This window comes from Nasonia vitripennis, chromosome 1, assembly GCF_009193385.2.
Source record: "Nasonia vitripennis strain AsymCx chromosome 1, Nvit_psr_1.1, whole genome shotgun sequence".
Taxonomy (NCBI): Eukaryota; Metazoa; Arthropoda; class Insecta; order Hymenoptera; family Pteromalidae; genus Nasonia; species Nasonia vitripennis.
The window spans coordinates 33,730,467-33,745,579 of record NC_045757.1 but is presented as its reverse complement, the minus strand read 5'-3'; the positions used below and the strand labels follow the sequence as shown (position 1 = coordinate 33,745,579).

The 15,113-nt window shown below is 37.1% G+C and overlaps 6 protein-coding genes across 12 annotated transcripts; 1 reads left to right on the top strand and 5 right to left on the bottom strand.

The window, feature by feature from the left end:
• Window positions 1–650: 650 nt before the first annotated feature.
• Window positions 651–3,649, bottom strand: LOC100122367 (eukaryotic translation initiation factor 3 subunit D). 2 transcript variants are annotated; one of them, XM_001605922.6, is made up of 4 exons: window positions 2,910–3,649; window positions 2,670–2,828; window positions 2,545–2,590; window positions 651–2,322 (listed from the first exon to the last, which is right to left on the bottom strand). In XM_001605922.6, exons 1-4 carry the CDS (start codon window positions 2,925–2,927, stop codon window positions 869–871), a joined length of 1,677 nt encoding a protein of 558 aa, XP_001605972.1. In that variant the 5' UTR covers window positions 2,928–3,649; the 3' UTR covers window positions 651–868. The 2 variants fall into 2 exon arrangements, with proteins under 2 accessions (XP_001605972.1, XP_003423928.1); XM_003423880.5 differs by having other exon boundaries at window positions 3,103–3,267.
• A 197-nt stretch (window positions 3,650–3,846) lies between these two features.
• Window positions 3,847–6,797, bottom strand: LOC100114043 (eukaryotic translation initiation factor 3 subunit G). 4 transcript variants are annotated; one of them, XM_001606822.6, is made up of 3 exons: window positions 5,766–6,797; window positions 4,868–5,324; window positions 3,847–4,777 (listed from the first exon to the last, which is right to left on the bottom strand). In XM_001606822.6, the coding sequence occupies exons 2-3, from the start codon at window positions 5,322–5,324 to the stop codon at window positions 4,377–4,379; spliced, it is 858 nt and encodes a 285-aa protein (XP_001606872.1). In that variant the 5' UTR covers window positions 5,766–6,797; the 3' UTR covers window positions 3,847–4,376. The 4 variants fall into 4 exon arrangements, with proteins under 4 accessions (XP_001606872.1, XP_016845208.1, XP_003423932.1 ...); XM_016989719.3 differs by lacking the exon at window positions 5,766–6,797 and adding an exon at window positions 5,603–5,757; XM_003423884.5 differs by lacking the exon at window positions 5,766–6,797 and adding an exon at window positions 5,639–5,743.
• Window positions 6,602–9,463, top strand: LOC100114009 (phosphoglycerate kinase). Its single transcript, XM_001606793.5, has 5 exons — window positions 6,602–7,404; window positions 7,784–8,132; window positions 8,211–8,549; window positions 8,626–8,845; window positions 9,009–9,463. Exons 1-5 carry the CDS (start codon window positions 7,184–7,186, stop codon window positions 9,284–9,286), a joined length of 1,407 nt encoding a protein of 468 aa, XP_001606843.2. The 5' UTR covers window positions 6,602–7,183; the 3' UTR covers window positions 9,287–9,463.
• On the bottom strand, window positions 8,903–11,491 carry LOC100122352 (peroxisomal biogenesis factor 19). Its single transcript, XM_003423879.5, has 5 exons — window positions 11,213–11,491; window positions 10,732–10,920; window positions 10,499–10,665; window positions 10,012–10,257; window positions 8,903–9,935 (listed from the first exon to the last, which is right to left on the bottom strand). Exons 1-5 carry the CDS (start codon window positions 11,274–11,276, stop codon window positions 9,696–9,698), a joined length of 906 nt encoding a protein of 301 aa, XP_003423927.1. The 5' UTR covers window positions 11,277–11,491; the 3' UTR covers window positions 8,903–9,695.
• A 2-nt stretch (window positions 11,492–11,493) lies between these two features.
• LOC100122338 (hsp70-binding protein 1) lies at window positions 11,494–13,979 on the bottom strand. Of its 3 annotated transcripts, none has more exons than XM_001605890.6 (6): window positions 13,670–13,979; window positions 13,515–13,545; window positions 13,209–13,437; window positions 12,635–13,037; window positions 12,199–12,436; window positions 11,499–12,107 (listed from the first exon to the last, which is right to left on the bottom strand). In XM_001605890.6, exons 2-6 carry the CDS (start codon window positions 13,520–13,522, stop codon window positions 11,897–11,899), a joined length of 1,089 nt encoding a protein of 362 aa, XP_001605940.1. In that variant the 5' UTR covers window positions 13,523–13,545; window positions 13,670–13,979; the 3' UTR covers window positions 11,499–11,896. The 3 variants fall into 3 exon arrangements, with proteins under 3 accessions (XP_016845187.1, XP_001605940.1, XP_016845193.1); XM_016989704.3 differs by having other exon boundaries at window positions 13,626–13,878; XM_016989698.2 differs by having other exon boundaries at window positions 11,494–12,107; window positions 13,515–13,878.
• LOC100122321 (DNA-directed RNA polymerase II subunit RPB9) lies at window positions 13,980–14,938 on the bottom strand. The gene is made up of 3 exons (XM_001605873.6): window positions 14,585–14,938; window positions 14,372–14,445; window positions 13,980–14,290 (listed from the first exon to the last, which is right to left on the bottom strand). Exons 1-3 carry the CDS (start codon window positions 14,714–14,716, stop codon window positions 14,101–14,103), a joined length of 396 nt encoding a protein of 131 aa, XP_001605923.1. The 5' UTR covers window positions 14,717–14,938; the 3' UTR covers window positions 13,980–14,100.
• Window positions 14,939–15,113: the final 175 nt, after the last annotated feature.

Sequence of the window (15,113 nt, the reverse complement as noted above, 5' to 3'; positions counted from 1 at the left end):
TATGCGCGTATGTCTTTCTCCCTCTTCCCTTTATTGCCGACGTTTGTTTTTGATGGTATATGAGAAAAAAAAAAACGTCGACAACTCATTTCTCTTTCGTATAGGGTTAACATTTTCTTTGTATATTTTTTTCATGTATTGCAGGTTTTGATTATTTTGACTCCAAAGCCATGATATATAGGTACTACTTGATTAATTCTTTTACGATGACAACAAACATTATTATAACTACTTATCCCGCACGAACGAGTTTTCATCGTTTTTCATATTATACGGTTAGTCCGTGATTAGAGCGATTGAGATTGAGATGCGAGCGATTCGAATGGGAGATTTAAACGAGAGGGGGAGGGGCTTTGTTTACATACGTACTTGTACAGTGGATTTTGTTTACAATTTGGCGAAACTCGAAAATAAGACGATTACCGTTAGTCTATTGTATGTTATCTATTGTAGCTTTTGACGAAAAATCAGTGTCGTTTATTCTTAATTTGAAACTAATATCAATATTTTGTTAACGAAATTCATATAAGCTTATAGATTTCGGAGCAGACACTTCTTTACTAATTTAAAGAGTGAAATTTTCCGGATATTCGTGAACTTAGGATTGATCAAGAATCGATTTTATAGTATTTTCACAATAAAAGAAATCCTTTTATGCAGTACTGCATTTATTATTTTATTTATTTCTTTACACAGATATCTCGTCTTGAACTCTGTTTGTATAATAATGCTATGTAATAAGAAAGTTTGGATTATAAAAATTGTATTGTTTCATTCATTCACCATTTATTAGTAATCAGAATTCACAATGAACATATTCATTCTAGCTAATAATTGATGAATTGGACAGTAATCCTGCTGATTTCCATTAACGCTGGAAAGCGTCTTTAACTTGCTCCTCCTCGTCACTGTCCTCCTCTTCTCCTTCACTCTCAAAAGTATTGTCCGGGATATCGTACAATCGGATCATGGGCTTGTTGGGATCCTTCATGATCAAGTATTTTCCATCCTTCTGGTTCATGCAGATGTCAATGATACAGCGCAGGATACCCCAGGCGTTGTCCATATTCAAATTAATTTGAGTCGCGAACTCATTTGGCTTGTATTGCTGAGTTTCCAGAATGACGTGCTTACTAGAGTCCCTCACGCTGGCTCGGGACACGTATCCGAACTTGAGCTGATCGGAGCCGGCCAGCAATGCTTGGACGGTCCATTTGGCGAGCTTGCAAGCGTTATTTCTCAACTCGTTAGCGAGAACGGCACCTCGTTGGGTGTCCAATTTTCGGCGCCATTCAACTCCGTTAGCCAACTTGGAGTCCCATTCATTTAGAGCCTTGATAGTCAAGAACTGCGTCTCGTTGTTTGGACCTTGCATCACAGCGTCGTGCTCGCATCTGGCAATCAAAGTTATTCCATTGTTCAAATCCCATTTTCTGTATCTGTAGGCGACACTGGCGACTTCACCTTCTTCCTCTTCGGAAATGAAGGGATTAGGCTCGTCAAACTTGTATCTCGGCTCATTAGACTTGAGCACTTGCTGAGAAAAGTTATGGTTGATAAATGTCGCCTCCAAGGCCAAATTTCTCGGGGAGTTCAGCGAGTTTCCATCATCCTGAGGCGGCTCAACGCTGGTCTCATTGACAGTGAGCAAATCGAACTCGGTGTTGTCGCGCTTGTCAAAGAAGAGCTTGTTTCCAATCTTTTCAATGACAATATCCCAAGAGTAGTTACTGCGGGTGCAGCACATGATGGTGGCCAGAATAGCGTCGGTAGCATAAACATTACCCTCGGTCTTGGACAGCTTACGAATCACCGGATCGTCAGTAGTGGTGACGGTATGGAAGATGCGATCGATTCTCTGCAGAGGCTTCTCATTCTTGACATTAACTCTATCATAAGATTTATCATAATACTCCACTGCACCGCAGCAGAGAACATCTTCTCCTTCCTTGACACCAGGAAGGGTGAGCTTGCTTAGCCTGGGGAAGTCCATCTCTTCAATGGTAACCCAATCGGGTCTCACAGTGACAGAAGCGTCACGCATCTTAATGGGAGCTTGGTTTCTGCGTGTCCAGCGCTTGTTTTGTCCCCTGCGGTCCCTCTCGTGAATCTTCAGCTTACCAAGAGCTTGCATTTGGCTCATACCACCTCGCTGACCACCACGTCCACGCATACGTTGGTTTCGTTGTCCAAACCTTCCACGCTGGTATGGAGGCTTCTGAACTCTGGTCGTGTCAACCAAGTGGAAAGTCGTTTCATCCTCGTCATGCTCGTATGCATAGGCTTTCATGCCACTGCCTCCAAACTGCGAATTATACTTATCTGGAAGAGAAAAGATGTCAAACATTATGGAAAACCAGTCGAGTATGCTTAGTCATTAGTAAATTAGAAGAAAACAATCTGCAAACAAGTGGTTATAGCAAGCCTATTTACAGATAATTTTGACTAAATGTTTTCTACAACTAATAGCAGATTTTTATGTCAATTTGTATTCTATCTGTTCATTTTATTGAAATATAACAGGAAAAAAGGCATGGTACTAACTTTGGAATTTCTTATCTTGGTAGGCCGTGCCAGTCCAGTCGGAGATCTGTTAGGCAATGAAAAAATGTTTGTTAATCATCGAAAATCTTCACCACTTCAGATGAAGTAAAACAAGACAAGCTTACTTTTCCAAGACGGTCACTCTTGGAGAAAGGCTGGTATGGAATATCCTTGAATTGATCAGGGAGCTCGCACGGACCCCAGCCATCTGGGTTGTTCTGCACCATAGGTCTAATAAATTCGCACATCTTTTCCATCTTTTCGCTCTTGTTTACGCCGTCAGTCTAAAAAAAAGAGCCACACCTTGCATGAGACATCTCTGCCAATTTAGTATTATTATTCTTTTTAATACAATAAATATATACATTTTCATCGTTCGCCATTGTAAGTTAGTTGATGACCCAAGCTTACGACTGAGTAATTCACGTCCAATAGACATACGGTCTCGGAGCGCATGAATTTTTAGGTTACTTCCGAGATTTTTCACAACCGGTCTACTTGTAATATTAACAAATCGACGGTAAAGAATACGAACGAATGACCGGGATCTTTACTTACTGAATTATTCGCTTGATATCAACATTTATACGACTGACAAGGGAAAGGAAACTATTTTGGTGACTAGTGACGTGCCAAGCAACAGAGTCTTTCGGACTCCGGAGTTCGAAAGAGAACGTGCGGTGTGTGCGGTGCGGCAATGCGGCATCAGCGTGCGACACCTATATCCCGAGTGGAAATTTGGTCAGGCACGCCTGACTTGATTATTTGGTCCTGATCCGGGCAAGGGAATTATGGAAATGCGCACACGCGCGCGTACTTTTAATTTATTCATTGCTTAAATATTATCAAAAAACACACACACACACATATATATACTGTTTTTCAACAATAAAAAATATCCATAGGTTTCATTCAAGTCAAAAAATAGTTTTTAAATTATAGCAAAGTGCGGGAATAACATCCAATCCGAATTTGCGTATCATTACAATCCTGAAAATCTGCGTTTAATTCGCTTTAACGGTCCGTATTTGCAAATCAGGCAAATTGTCCGGCTCTTGCTTTATCCGTTGGCTTGATATTTCTAGTCGGCTGTGAGCTATCTATATCATTACGGATCGATATATATATATATATATGTGTGTGTGTGTGTTGTTGCGAGCCGTCGCACGCGAGACCTCATGAGGTGGCCAAAACTGGAACTATCCTATTGGTGGCAAATACAATACTTACATTTTGGTTTCACGGGCGTGGCTCGTTATTGGGTTATATGTATAATAGGAGATATAAATAACGATCATATTATGCGGTGAATTCAAAACTTTATTTATGTAACAGATTTACAAATATTTACAAATTTTACAATAAAATTCACAAGGTGGCAGAGTATTTTTTATGAAAAGGGTATTTAAATTTTGACAGAACAAAATTAATTAATTTTTTATAGAAATTAATCTATTCAAGTTGTTTTTGTAGGAAGCAATAATTATAAAAATTAAATTTGAATAATAATACAGAGACTTGTTACTCTTGGGCATATTATAAGGTATCCAACTTATTTCAGTACTGCAAAAATTACTGTAACAGTTCTGAGTCAAATCATCGAACTCTTATTTGCTCATATAGAAAATAGATAGCAGCAATTTAAGATTTGGTTTGAAAGTTTTCAAAAAGTACTACGGTAGGATATAAAGGAATACAAAGAGGAGAGGACAAAAAAATGAATGAATAAGTAAAAATGCTAAATATTTGAAAATAAGGTGTGACCAAGTATTTAATAATAAAAGCTTTGAAAAAACCTGTATTTTTCTGAATTTTTCACATTATACTTTGTATTAATTGCTTTGAACTGGAGGCTTGGACCAGTCTACATTCAAAATCAAGTGATCGTATCCGTAACCATGTAATCTTTCAATAGCCTTAGCAGCTTCAGATCGCGTTCTATAATGAATGTAAGCAAATCCTTTGCAATCGTTTGTACCCGGCTCTTTCGCCAAATAGATTTTCTGAACTGCTCCAAATGGCTTGACAAGTTCTTCCAAATCGGCATCGGTTGTACTTTCTGACAAATTAGATATCCTAATAGCAGTGAAATCGTCTCTACGCGGCATTTGCATAGAATCTCCCCGTTTGTTGCCGCCGTCACGCATACTTGGCGGAACATACTTTGAACCTTGAGGTTTACCAACTTCTGGTACAGCGTCTGCTGCTTGTGAAGTGAGAGGTTTCTTATCAGCTGGAACAAAATTGATATGTGATTAGTAAAATTACCTAGTAATTGTATAATTAAATTACTGGAAAAATTGAATTAACAATGAATACTTACTGCCAAGACCACCAGCAAGTACAGTATCTTTGAATGGACACCTTGTGGTCCAGTGCTCGCCACTACAATTACGGCACTTGACAGCTCCCTTTTCAACCATGCTCTTCAATTTGTCCAGCGCGTCCTCATCAATCTTGTCTTCTTCCTTGCCTGAGAGGAACTGCATAAATACATCTTCAGCAATGACTGTTGTAGCTGGGTTTGGTCCTGGACCATCATTTTTTGAATCTCCAAATTTGGCCCAATTCTTTCTAACCGCAATTGACTTAGAAACTGTACGCTTCTCCACTCTGTATGTACGAACAACCTTGACTTTCTTGTTATCCTCGTTCAGTTTGTACTCTGTCATTATCTTAAAACCATTTTCATAGACAACTGTTGGAGGAGGAAGGGTAACATTTCCCTCATCCTCGACTTCATCAGCCCAGCTTGATGATACCTTGAAATTGGATGGCATCTGCAAATAAAAAATGATACATTATGCTATGATGCTACTAAGCTCGCTTACACTAAGATTTTAATAGCTGATAAACGCGAAATTTGCAAAGCAATAGTACATTTCATTTTTTTTCCTAAGTTAACAGCAGTGGCTAATTTTTATGAAACACCAATTTCGTGACGTATAGCGACAACCCCATAATGTTTTTCGCATTTTAGGTTAGAAAATCACGTGTACCTTTAAAGACCGATAATTCGGCTAAAACAACGACTTGTTTGTTGTAATCGAATACTTACGAATTCATGTGTTTCAAGCACTAAAACAACACTCACTTTGGCTATAGCTATAAACGCCAAACAAAGACAATGCAAGATCGGACATATGAAGGAGGTTGATGTTCGGAATACCGTAACATGCGGAGCTACACTCTCGCAAGAGACTCGAAAGCAAAATACTAACCTTGTGTTCTTCGTAGTTTTGTTTGTATAGAGATCTAAAAAAACCACTTGTTGAACACTTTGGAAAAAATAAAACCTGGAAGTTACTCTCCTAGAAACGTCGCCAAAACACGACGTTCATTCGGGAGCAAATCAGGCAGGGAAAAAGACAGCTGCCGGTCGAGGTCTTGACTCGACGGATGCCCACATACACGCACACACACACTTGCTTATTCAGTCCAGTCGTGCACCAATCGCCGCGTAGCATATAGCGAATCCATGAAAATATATAAGACTTTTTAATTATATTGATAGACCCTTTCTGCAATATCGCAAAAGTACCTTTTTTTTTAAGAAAAAGGCTTAAATATTTTTTTTGTTAAATCAAGTATGCATGAATTTTTTTATTTCAAGTTTTCGTTGCGTTTCTTGAAAATTTTGCTTCGAAAAATTGGCAATACATTATATGTGCGAAGTCGCGAATCAAAATTATTTTTTATAATTACTCTATTTGCTGCTATGCTTCGTATCTGCTAGTAAATTTTTACAATTGAAAAAGATACCATGCACATGAACAGCACAGTAATTATCAATTTTTAAAATCGCGTTATACGTCTCGCTACACCGGAAAATGTTTCGCGTACGCTATACATATATTTGACTTGTGGGGACAGAGTGATTATTATGCTTTAGCACAATGATAGTTGTGCGAACACTTTTATAGATTTACACCGTGTTTTAAAAATCACTAAATTCTATAATAGATACAGATATATACAGTAGTGGAACATAAAAAAATGTATACGTGTCAATAGACCTTGGTAGAGATAAGCTGCATGCTTTAGGTAGATTCAAAAGTGCTCTTCATTGCCCGGTACTAAAGAATTAAGAAAGTCCTATTACACCTAATCGAACTAATATCACACAATCGCTTAAGTGAAGATATATAAACATAAGTCATGGTGTATGTATAAAAGTGTCCGCACAATTGCCATTGTGCTAAAGCAATAATCACAACAGCTCTCTGTCCACACAAGTCAAAATAATAAAACTTAACCTCTACTTCTTTTCGCTTATACATCAGTACGTACAGATCTTGTGCTACTAAGTATACGCTCTTTTTGTAGCGCACGCAAAGTCCTTCGGATACACCTAATATAATATAAGTTTTAATCGCATCCGCGAAAATATATGTAGCGTAAGCGAAACATTTTCCGGAAAATTATTTTCCGCCGTAGCTCAGTCTCATTTTTAAATAGACAAGGGCAAGCTTTTCGGCACGTCCTTTTTCAAATACTCCCACGATTATTGAACGCATGCGCAAAATGCCCTCAGTCGGTTTACAGACCCCCCTGGTGCCGCAAAATCCATTTAGATTTGCGAATTATTCCGCTTGCGCCCGCGCAGGTCATCGGAATATTCTCAATTCGCGACCTTCTTATGACATTCGTCGTTGCTCGTCGATTAGCTCAGCACTGGTCAACGTCGAACATCCTAATCCTCGGCGCCGCTTATTGCCGCTCAACGTCATTCACCTCGTCTTCCTCTATTGGAGTTCCAAGTTTTTTCCGGACACCAGTCAGCAACAATAACAAAATCATGGCGCTGAACAAGCTCAGCATCGATAAAGTCGACCTTGCCGGCAAAAGGGTTCTGATAAGGTGAATATTTTTTTTTTATAGATTTATGCTTGCGGGGATATGAACGAAAGTTTTTGTGATGCATATGTGGCTCACGTAAAGTTAAGAAGTAGTATTTATTGTCACAACATTGTCAACAATTGAGCGAGACAAAGTTGCTCCGAAATCAGTATTAGATTCGCGATTACGGTGCGGAGTTCGTTCGAAGGGTTGCTACGGTTATTTTTGTACCTGTCAACGGTTATTTATATTTCGGTTTTCTATTAGCAAAGTACAGTTAGAGGTCTAGGTTCTATTATAGAATTTTATATTTGAATATGCATAAGTGAACTACATTTCGGAGTTAAACTGCTGTATGCATGATTGAAAATCTAAAGTAATGAAATGCTTCTTTACTCAGAGTGGACTTCAACGTACCCCTCAAGGATGGAAAAATCACCAACAACCAGAGAATTACTGCAGCCCTTGACACTGTCAAATATGCATTGGAAAAGAAGGCAAAGTCTGTTGTCTTGATGTCCCATCTGGGCAGGCCCGATGGATCAAAAAATCTGAAATACACTTTGAAGCCAGTTGCTGATGAGTTGAAAACTCTGCTTGGCAAAGACATTCAATTTTTGGATGACTGTGTGGGACCTGCAGTTGAGGCTGCTTGTGCTGATCCAGCACCTGGATCTATCATTCTTTTAGAGAACTTGAGATTCCATGTTGAAGAGGAGGGCAAGGGTGTTGGTCCTGACGGAAGCAAAGTAAGTACATTATCCTTGAATCCCATTTATGCATGTTTAATTCGGCTTCAATCATGAATATGTTTCCTTTCTATTCAGATCAAAGCCGATAAGGACAAAGTCACAGAGTTCAGAGCTTCTCTGAGGAAGCTTGGAGATGTATACATTAATGATGCCTTTGGTACTGCTCACCGTGCCCACAGTTCTATGATGGGTGATGGTTTTGACATCAGAGCCAGTGGTTTCTTGCTTAAGAAGGAACTGCAATACTTTGCCAAAGCTCTGGATAATCCAGAAAAACCATTCCTTGCCATCCTTGGAGGAGCTAAAGTTGCTGACAAAATTCAGCTTATCAACAACTTGTTGGACAAAGTCAATGAAATGATCATTGGTGGTGGCATGGCTTACACATTCTTGAAAGTCACTAAGAATATGAAGGTACCTTTTACAAATGAAAAAATGACTTATTCAATTTTTGTGACAAAACACTGTTTATCACGATTTTGTGTTTCAGATTGGCAATTCGTTATTCGACGAGGAAGGAGCTAAAATTATTAATGACCTCATGAGCAAAGCTGAGAAGAACAAAGTTCAAATTCACCTGCCAGTGGACTTTGTAACAGCAGACAAGTTTGCTGAAAATGCGGCAGTTGGAGCTGCTGACGTCGAAAATGGAATTCCTGATGGATGGATGGGCCTTGACGTCGGACCGAAATCCAGAGACTTGTTTGCAGGTAAATTGTGTTATTTTTTTTTATTTGTAAGAAGAATAGAAAATTTTTAAATGTGAATAATTTTTAATATAAAATTTAATTTATTTAAAATTAACATTATAATTTTATAAAAACAACAAAATAGCTGAAAAGCACATCAATAAAAGTGAATACATGATTTCAGAGCCAATCAAAAGGGCTAAAGTTATTGTTTGGAATGGACCAGCTGGTGTGTTTGAATTTGACAACTTCTCCAAAGGAACTAAGAGTCTGATGGATAACGTTGTTGAAGCGACAAAGCGAGGTGCGACGACAATTATCGGAGGTGGTGATACCGCTACTTGCGCTGCCAAATGGAAAACTGAGGACCAAGTTAGCCACGTTAGTACAGGCGGCGGTGCAAGCTTAGAGCTTTTAGAAGGAAAGGTTTTGCCTGGCGTGGCTGCACTTTCGCCAGCGTAAAAATTTTGTTAACTCGTATTCAACGGCTAAAAGTTAGCCCGCGTTAAAGTGATGTATAATAACGTTTATCAAATACATTCTGCGTATTGTAAAATTTTGATTTAATCGTTTTCTTTTTTGTAAATTTAGTAGTTTATAATCAATGAAAATAAATAAATACGTCAAAGTTGCCAGTTACACTAAGTATTTTCAAACAGTTTCCCAAATCATCCAATTGCCTAATCTTTATCAAACTACGTTTAACAACGTAGGATAAAAATCGCATGTGTCAAAATGCACACAACGCTTTCTTGTGCAAAACAGCGAAATATAGATTTTCGACACATTCAATGTCAGCTAATAATGTGTCCATGCACAAAATTCTTTTCCTTATGTTATAAAAACTGACTTTCAAGCACGAATTTTTTTTTCACATAACAACACAATTTTGGCCTTCATCCATCCCAGGTAAAACTCCAGGTAAAGCAGGTGGTGCTGTAGGATTGCCTTCCCCATCAAGCTGCAGAACTGATTGCTGTTCAGTGATCAAATCATCTGGAGGTTGTCCACAGCCCTGCATTTCTTGCATGAGAGATAATGTGCTTTCAAATCGCTTTTTCTTGACTTCTTCTGAATCGTCTTCTTTTTCCGATTCTAATTCATGGCATACCTGGAACATTAACAATGCATTTACATGATCCAAATATTAGAGTTAATGATCAAAATTATATTAATTATTCATTTACTTTTGTCATGAGATCCAACTGCTTTTCATATCTAGTTAAATCTGCAGGTGGTAGAGTTGATCTTTTCTCATCAAGCCATGCTGGATATCTATCAACAAGATCTTTTAGAGATGGATAAAGAACATCTTTAGATAACAAAGATTGCATCATTCCTTGCATGAACGGTAAAAAATCTGATCCTCCATCTTCCAGCGATGCTTGTCCAAACATAGCTGCTAAGTCAGCTTCACTAATATTTGGCACATTCTAAAGCAATAATACAAAGTAATTTAGTTCCATTAGCACATGTGTTGCAATGTTACTTCATGTTAATTAGCAAGTTTTACATTAAAAAATCTTGCTTTTTAGCATTATGAGTAAGAACTATTAATATAAATAACTTTTTTCACTTATGCAACAGTTTAAAACACAAAAAATTTGGAAATGACATTAATATTTTTTGCATGATGTAACATGTAAGAATAAATAGCAATCATCAATAATATACCTGTAAATTTTCCGATGTCGCTGATAAATCTTTTAACGCTTGACTTATAGCTGATTGAAAATCTGGAACTGGAGCACTATCTTCACCTCCACTAGAATCAGCAGACATTGCTCCAGCGACTGTTTGGGCCATTTTTTTAAATGACTCTCCCAAATCATTGTTTCCTCCTGCAAGACATAAAAAATGTAGAATATGGAACGATGATGTACATTTTGAATTAGTGCTAAACATACCATTTTGCATCAGTTCTTCCAAATTTCGTTGAAACTGATCAGCCGCTTGCTTGAGGAAATCTTCTGTCCACACTTCCTCAACCGTGGTTCCTTCTTTAGGTTCTTCTGTGGTCGCCACTGTGGTTGTTGATGCATCTTCTTTTTGCGCTGCTGCAGTTTTTGCCGGCTTGTCAAAATCTTTCAGTGCACCTTGAATTTGTTTTAAAATAATTAGCACAAACTTATGTAACTCATGATACTATTCATAGTAAATGTTTCATAATAACACAAATTCAAGAGCGAAATTTGTAAAAAATCTAGTTCGAATCATATGTAGAGCATAGTAAACAAAGATTTTGACGGTTGTCATGCTTAAAATAAAAAAGTATTTTTTATGATTTACTAAGCGAGGTTATGTTTGACAAGCATTGCACGTTATCGCTTGGCAGTTTTAAGTCTCACGATGTGAATATTTATCTCAATTTGGCGAGTTCATACGTACTATCTAAGAGTTCGTTCAATTCCGAATCCTCCGCTTGGTCCGTCACTTTTTTCTCGTCCGACATTCTAGTTAAAATGTTTTTTGGAGCAATCAGCTGATCGTCCCGTACGCGATGTGTACGGAGAACCCGTGTTGAATAACTAATCTAGTGAAACTCGCCGTGATACAGACCACTGGTATATATAAGTAAGTATATATATATGTGCACACGCACTGCACTGTTTTTTTTTCGCACGCGAATTCAGGGGGGAAACTTTTCGATACATTCATGAAAACTACAATTTTAGTATTGGAATATTTTCATTTAATAATTAATTATTCATAAAAATGTAATATTTTTTTATAATGGTCAATATATATAGATATAGTTAATATAGCCGCAATATTTATCCATTATTATTTACATAAACGATAAAATACAATTATATGTTTCGTTTTAATCTTGTTTGTGTGAAAATTTATCGTGTATGAGATGTTAAATCACAATAAATATAACTACTAACAATAATTTACAATGAGCTCATGCGGGAATTGGCAGTGGTTCTAACCAAATCCAATTCCTTGGATATAAATTTAGTAGTATGTAGATGAGTTCTAAAACCAAAATTAATCAAAATTAATTGAGTTTTTATCGAGCATTAGTAGTATTTAATCATATTATTTCAGGTAGCTTTGCATTATAATCTATCGTTCTTGCTCTGCATCTTGGTCAGCAAAAATTTTATCTAAAAGTTCTTTACATATATCTTCTCTGTCTATACTCTCTTCTTCTTTTGATTCTTTCAAATGTCTTTCCAAAGTTTGTTTTAAACATAGTTCAGGACGTCTGCATTCTTTCAGAGCAGGGAAATAATTGTCATTTGTTAGTCCATTAAGTACACTGAGGAGTTGTTCCCTAATTTAAAATGCCCATGGTTAGTACTCACAACGTAGAAGCATGAAAAATGTTTAAAGTACAAAAAAAGGATGTATAAAAGATTCAATACCTTGTCTCTGGAAGTAAACTTCCCATTGCAAGCAAGCCAGCAGCTTGTTCAATCAATCCCATTTTTATTAATGTTAATTTCAAATCGTTTCCTTTGTCTTTGTTGCATAAAGCTGACAATAAAAATGCAGATTTAATCTGCAACTTTTCCACTGGGCTTTGTATAGCTCTCATCAAAACGGAGTAACCGTCATTTATTTCCATATACCTCAATGCAAGAGCATGGCCTCTGACAATACCTACAAAAATAACAAAGAAAATTAATATTCTTATATTTACATTATTTTCGTCCAATTAAAATATATAATTAATTGAAACACTCATTCAAAAAAAATTTCTTAGAATTTCATTTACACTTGAATACAAAACTAATGAATTATGTAACACTTTCTGCAATCAGATTTTTTAAAGTTGCATTAATATTAAAAGTTATTTACATGAAACCGCATAAAGTGCTTTGATTCTTGCCATATCAGAAGGATCGGTGTCCACCATACTTAGTAGTATAGGCATAAAACCAGCTTCCAGAACTTTTTCTTGACAGAATGGATTATTTTGTGTTAATTCAGCTATGACATTAGCCACTCTCCAGCGAATACCACTATGTGGAGAATTCAAACAAGGTCCAAAAACAGAGAAGCCTCCAATTTTGTAAAAGTCGTTTGCCACATCCATGCTGTCGGCAAGATCTGCAATTCTGTCTAGCGCAGCCTCGTACTGTGAGGGATCATCTTCTACTCTTACATCCATTACATTATGTAATAATTTTACATCTTTTTGCAATTCTTCAATTACATTAACTGCCATCGAAGACAGTGCTTCATTAAGAAAGTTTTTCCGCTGAAATTATTAATATTTAATGGATTAACATTCATCTGTACAAAGTATATTTTACATAATTGATAAATCCTTGTTTTTTAAATAACATTAATAGGAGAAAAAAAATTATATTTTCTATTTCTCATGGAATTAGTTTCAAAATTTGTCAATTTCGTTCAAAATTTAAATTACCTCCTCATCCATGGGACAAAACCTGGAATCACTTGGAGCATCTTCAGCTTTTGTTGCTTCTGCAGCAAATCTCAACAAACCCTGCAGATTCCTAGGTTGTCTTGGTTGATTGGGCAGTATTTCAACATTATTAGGGTTCTGGTTTGTTCTAGGCGCTTCTATTGATAAAGGCCGCGCGTTACTGCCTGCACTGTCTTGCCCTGTATTTTGATTTTGTGAATTTGGATTTCTGTAACCATAAGGCAGAGAAAACACAGGTTATTAATTTTATCGCGTTATAATTTCAAGAAAAATTAGATTCATTACCTGTCCATGTTTGACGTTTTTCGTGATTCTCCTGAATGCGATGAGCCCATTAAGAAAAAAATAAATAAAATTGTTAGTGCACGAAATCGTTGATATACTGTTAAGGCATACCTAGTTTATAGCAAAGAGGACAAGAAACTAATGAGTAATCACACCTGTTTTCGGAACCAAATTTGGAACAGTCCGCCCAACCTCTTAGATATTTTGTCAGCTTTCCTGCTCTCCAATAGGCTAACCGCAAGATCAACTTTTGGCAACTTATTTACGATATTACATACGCATTAGAGACGCACGTTCTAGGTTAAGTTGCGTCAGTAAGAAACCAGGGCCGTAACGGAACGGAAAATCTCCCTAGGCTTAATGAAGATTGTTAGTTTCAAGTAAATGAGTAAGTAATGAATAAAGACATTAAATTTCGACTAAAGAAGGAATGTACAAGAAGGATTTAGATTAATGACAAAAATGTTTTTGATTAAAAATAGTCTTTTATTATGATAGTTTTTTGTTATAAAGTAGAGAGTTTTTTATAAAATTACATTAATAGTTAAATCTGTCTTAATCCCTATAATAACATAATACTATAATTTTATTCTGTCCATCTATGCGTGCAGTGTGCATTTGTGCATACATAATAAAGTCTCATCTCTTCTTCAGCGCGTCGAGTTTGGGCTTGAAAGAATACAGACTCACGATGATTGCACTTTGGACATGGATGTTCTTCAGTTCTTGGTAAAGTTGGATCCGATATGACGTCTGCCACAATGTGAGTCAGTTCGCTGAAAATTAAAAGCAATTACATTAAAGATCAATTCAGAAAATTATCAAATGCAATGAAGTAGTAACAACAAATCCCTTACTCAATTTCGTGCATAATTTTGTTGACATAAATGCAGCTGCTGTCGGCAAGTGTCTTGAAATCGCAATTTCTGCACTGAAATAGAAAGACAAGAATGAAATTATTACGGAGTTTTCGGAAAATACGTAAACACAAAAACGTAAATATAACCTAAAAGAGCATGAATTTGCTCCGAAACAACGGAGGACTCGCTCACAGCGAAGTTTCGACTTACCGCGTACATCAAGACTTTGTTCTCCTTGTCTTCCTTGGGATACAACATGTTGTTGCATTCTTGACAAAACTTTATTCCGACAAAACCAGGTCCGTCGTCGTGCGCAACATCGTAATTTCCCATCTTCGACATCTTAAAGACTTATTACGTACAGTCTCTCTTGTTCCTCTTGAAAATCGAATTATTTACAGCAGCTGGATATATCCCTCTCTCTTTGTCCGAAAAGCAGACAGATGTTCGGATATAGGGCTTTAGAAAAACAAAAATCCACTCGAGTATTCCAAGAATACAATCAACACCTGCTGCTCTGAACCTTCTCGGTTCTCCGTCTGATGCTTCTCCGAACTAACACGAGCATCAGCGACGCCACGAAAAGTCGTATTCTCAATTGAGCGAAAGCGTCAACAAGGCGCGTTTGCAAACGCATCACGGAAGGCGGAAACGCGCGAATAGGCCTCGTTTTGCTTTGAAAAAAAAACTTCGGCAGCGTGCGAATTTAATTACTTGTACAAAAAATCACCGCCAAATT

Bases quoted from the DNA above. Each gene is read 5' to 3' on its own strand.
- LOC100122321 (XM_001605873.6), bottom strand. From the start codon at position 14,716: ATGTCGAAGATGGGAAATTACGATGTTGCGCACGACGACGGACCTGGT. The intron at 14,446-14,584 runs GTAAGTCGAAAC...TTTCTATTTCAG, and splicing joins ACAAAGTCTTGATGTACGCG to TGCAGAAATTGCGATTTCAA. The intron at 14,291-14,371 runs GTAAGGGATTTG...TTTAATTTTCAG, and splicing joins AAAATTATGCACGAAATTGA to CGAACTGACTCACATTGTGG.
- LOC100122352 (XM_003423879.5), bottom strand. From the start codon at position 11,276: ATGTCGGACGAGAAAAAAGTGACGGACCAAGCGGAGGATTCGGAATTG. The intron at 10,921-11,212 runs GTACGTATGAAC...AACAAATTCAAG, and splicing joins ATTGAACGAACTCTTAGATA to GTGCACTGAAAGATTTTGAC. The intron at 10,258-10,498 runs GTATATTATTGA...TTATTGCTTTAG, and splicing joins CGACATCGGAAAATTTACAG to AATGTGCCAAATATTAGTGA.
- LOC100114009 (XM_001606793.5), top strand. From the start codon at position 7,184: ATGACATTCGTCGTTGCTCGTCGATTAGCTCAGCACTGGTCAACGTCG. The intron at 8,133-8,210 runs GTAAGTACATTA...CTTTCTATTCAG, and splicing joins TTGGTCCTGACGGAAGCAAA to ATCAAAGCCGATAAGGACAA. The intron at 8,846-9,008 runs GTAAATTGTGTT...ACATGATTTCAG, and splicing joins ATCCAGAGACTTGTTTGCAG to AGCCAATCAAAAGGGCTAAA.
- LOC100114043 (XM_001606822.6), bottom strand. From the start codon at position 5,324: ATGCCATCCAATTTCAAGGTATCATCAAGCTGGGCTGATGAAGTCGAG. The intron at 4,778-4,867 runs GTAAGTATTCAT...ATTTTGTTCCAG, and splicing joins ACTTGCTGGTGGTCTTGGCA to CTGATAAGAAACCTCTCACT.
- LOC100122338 (XM_016989698.2), bottom strand. From the start codon at position 13,564: ATGGGCTCATCGCATTCAGGAGAATCACGAAAAACGTCAAACATGGAC. The intron at 13,038-13,208 runs GTAATTTAAATT...TAATAATTTCAG, and splicing joins TTTGTCCCATGGATGAGGAG to CGGAAAAACTTTCTTAATGA. The intron at 12,437-12,634 runs GTAAATAACTTT...TTATTTTTGTAG, and splicing joins AGCACTTTATGCGGTTTCAT to GTATTGTCAGAGGCCATGCT.
- LOC100122367 (XM_001605922.6), bottom strand. The intron at 2,591-2,669 runs GTAAGCTTGTCT...ATTGCCTAACAG, and splicing joins AGAGTGACCGTCTTGGAAAA to ATCTCCGACTGGACTGGCAC. The intron at 2,323-2,544 runs GTTAGTACCATG...TTTCTCTTCCAG, and splicing joins CCAAGATAAGAAATTCCAAA to ATAAGTATAATTCGCAGTTT.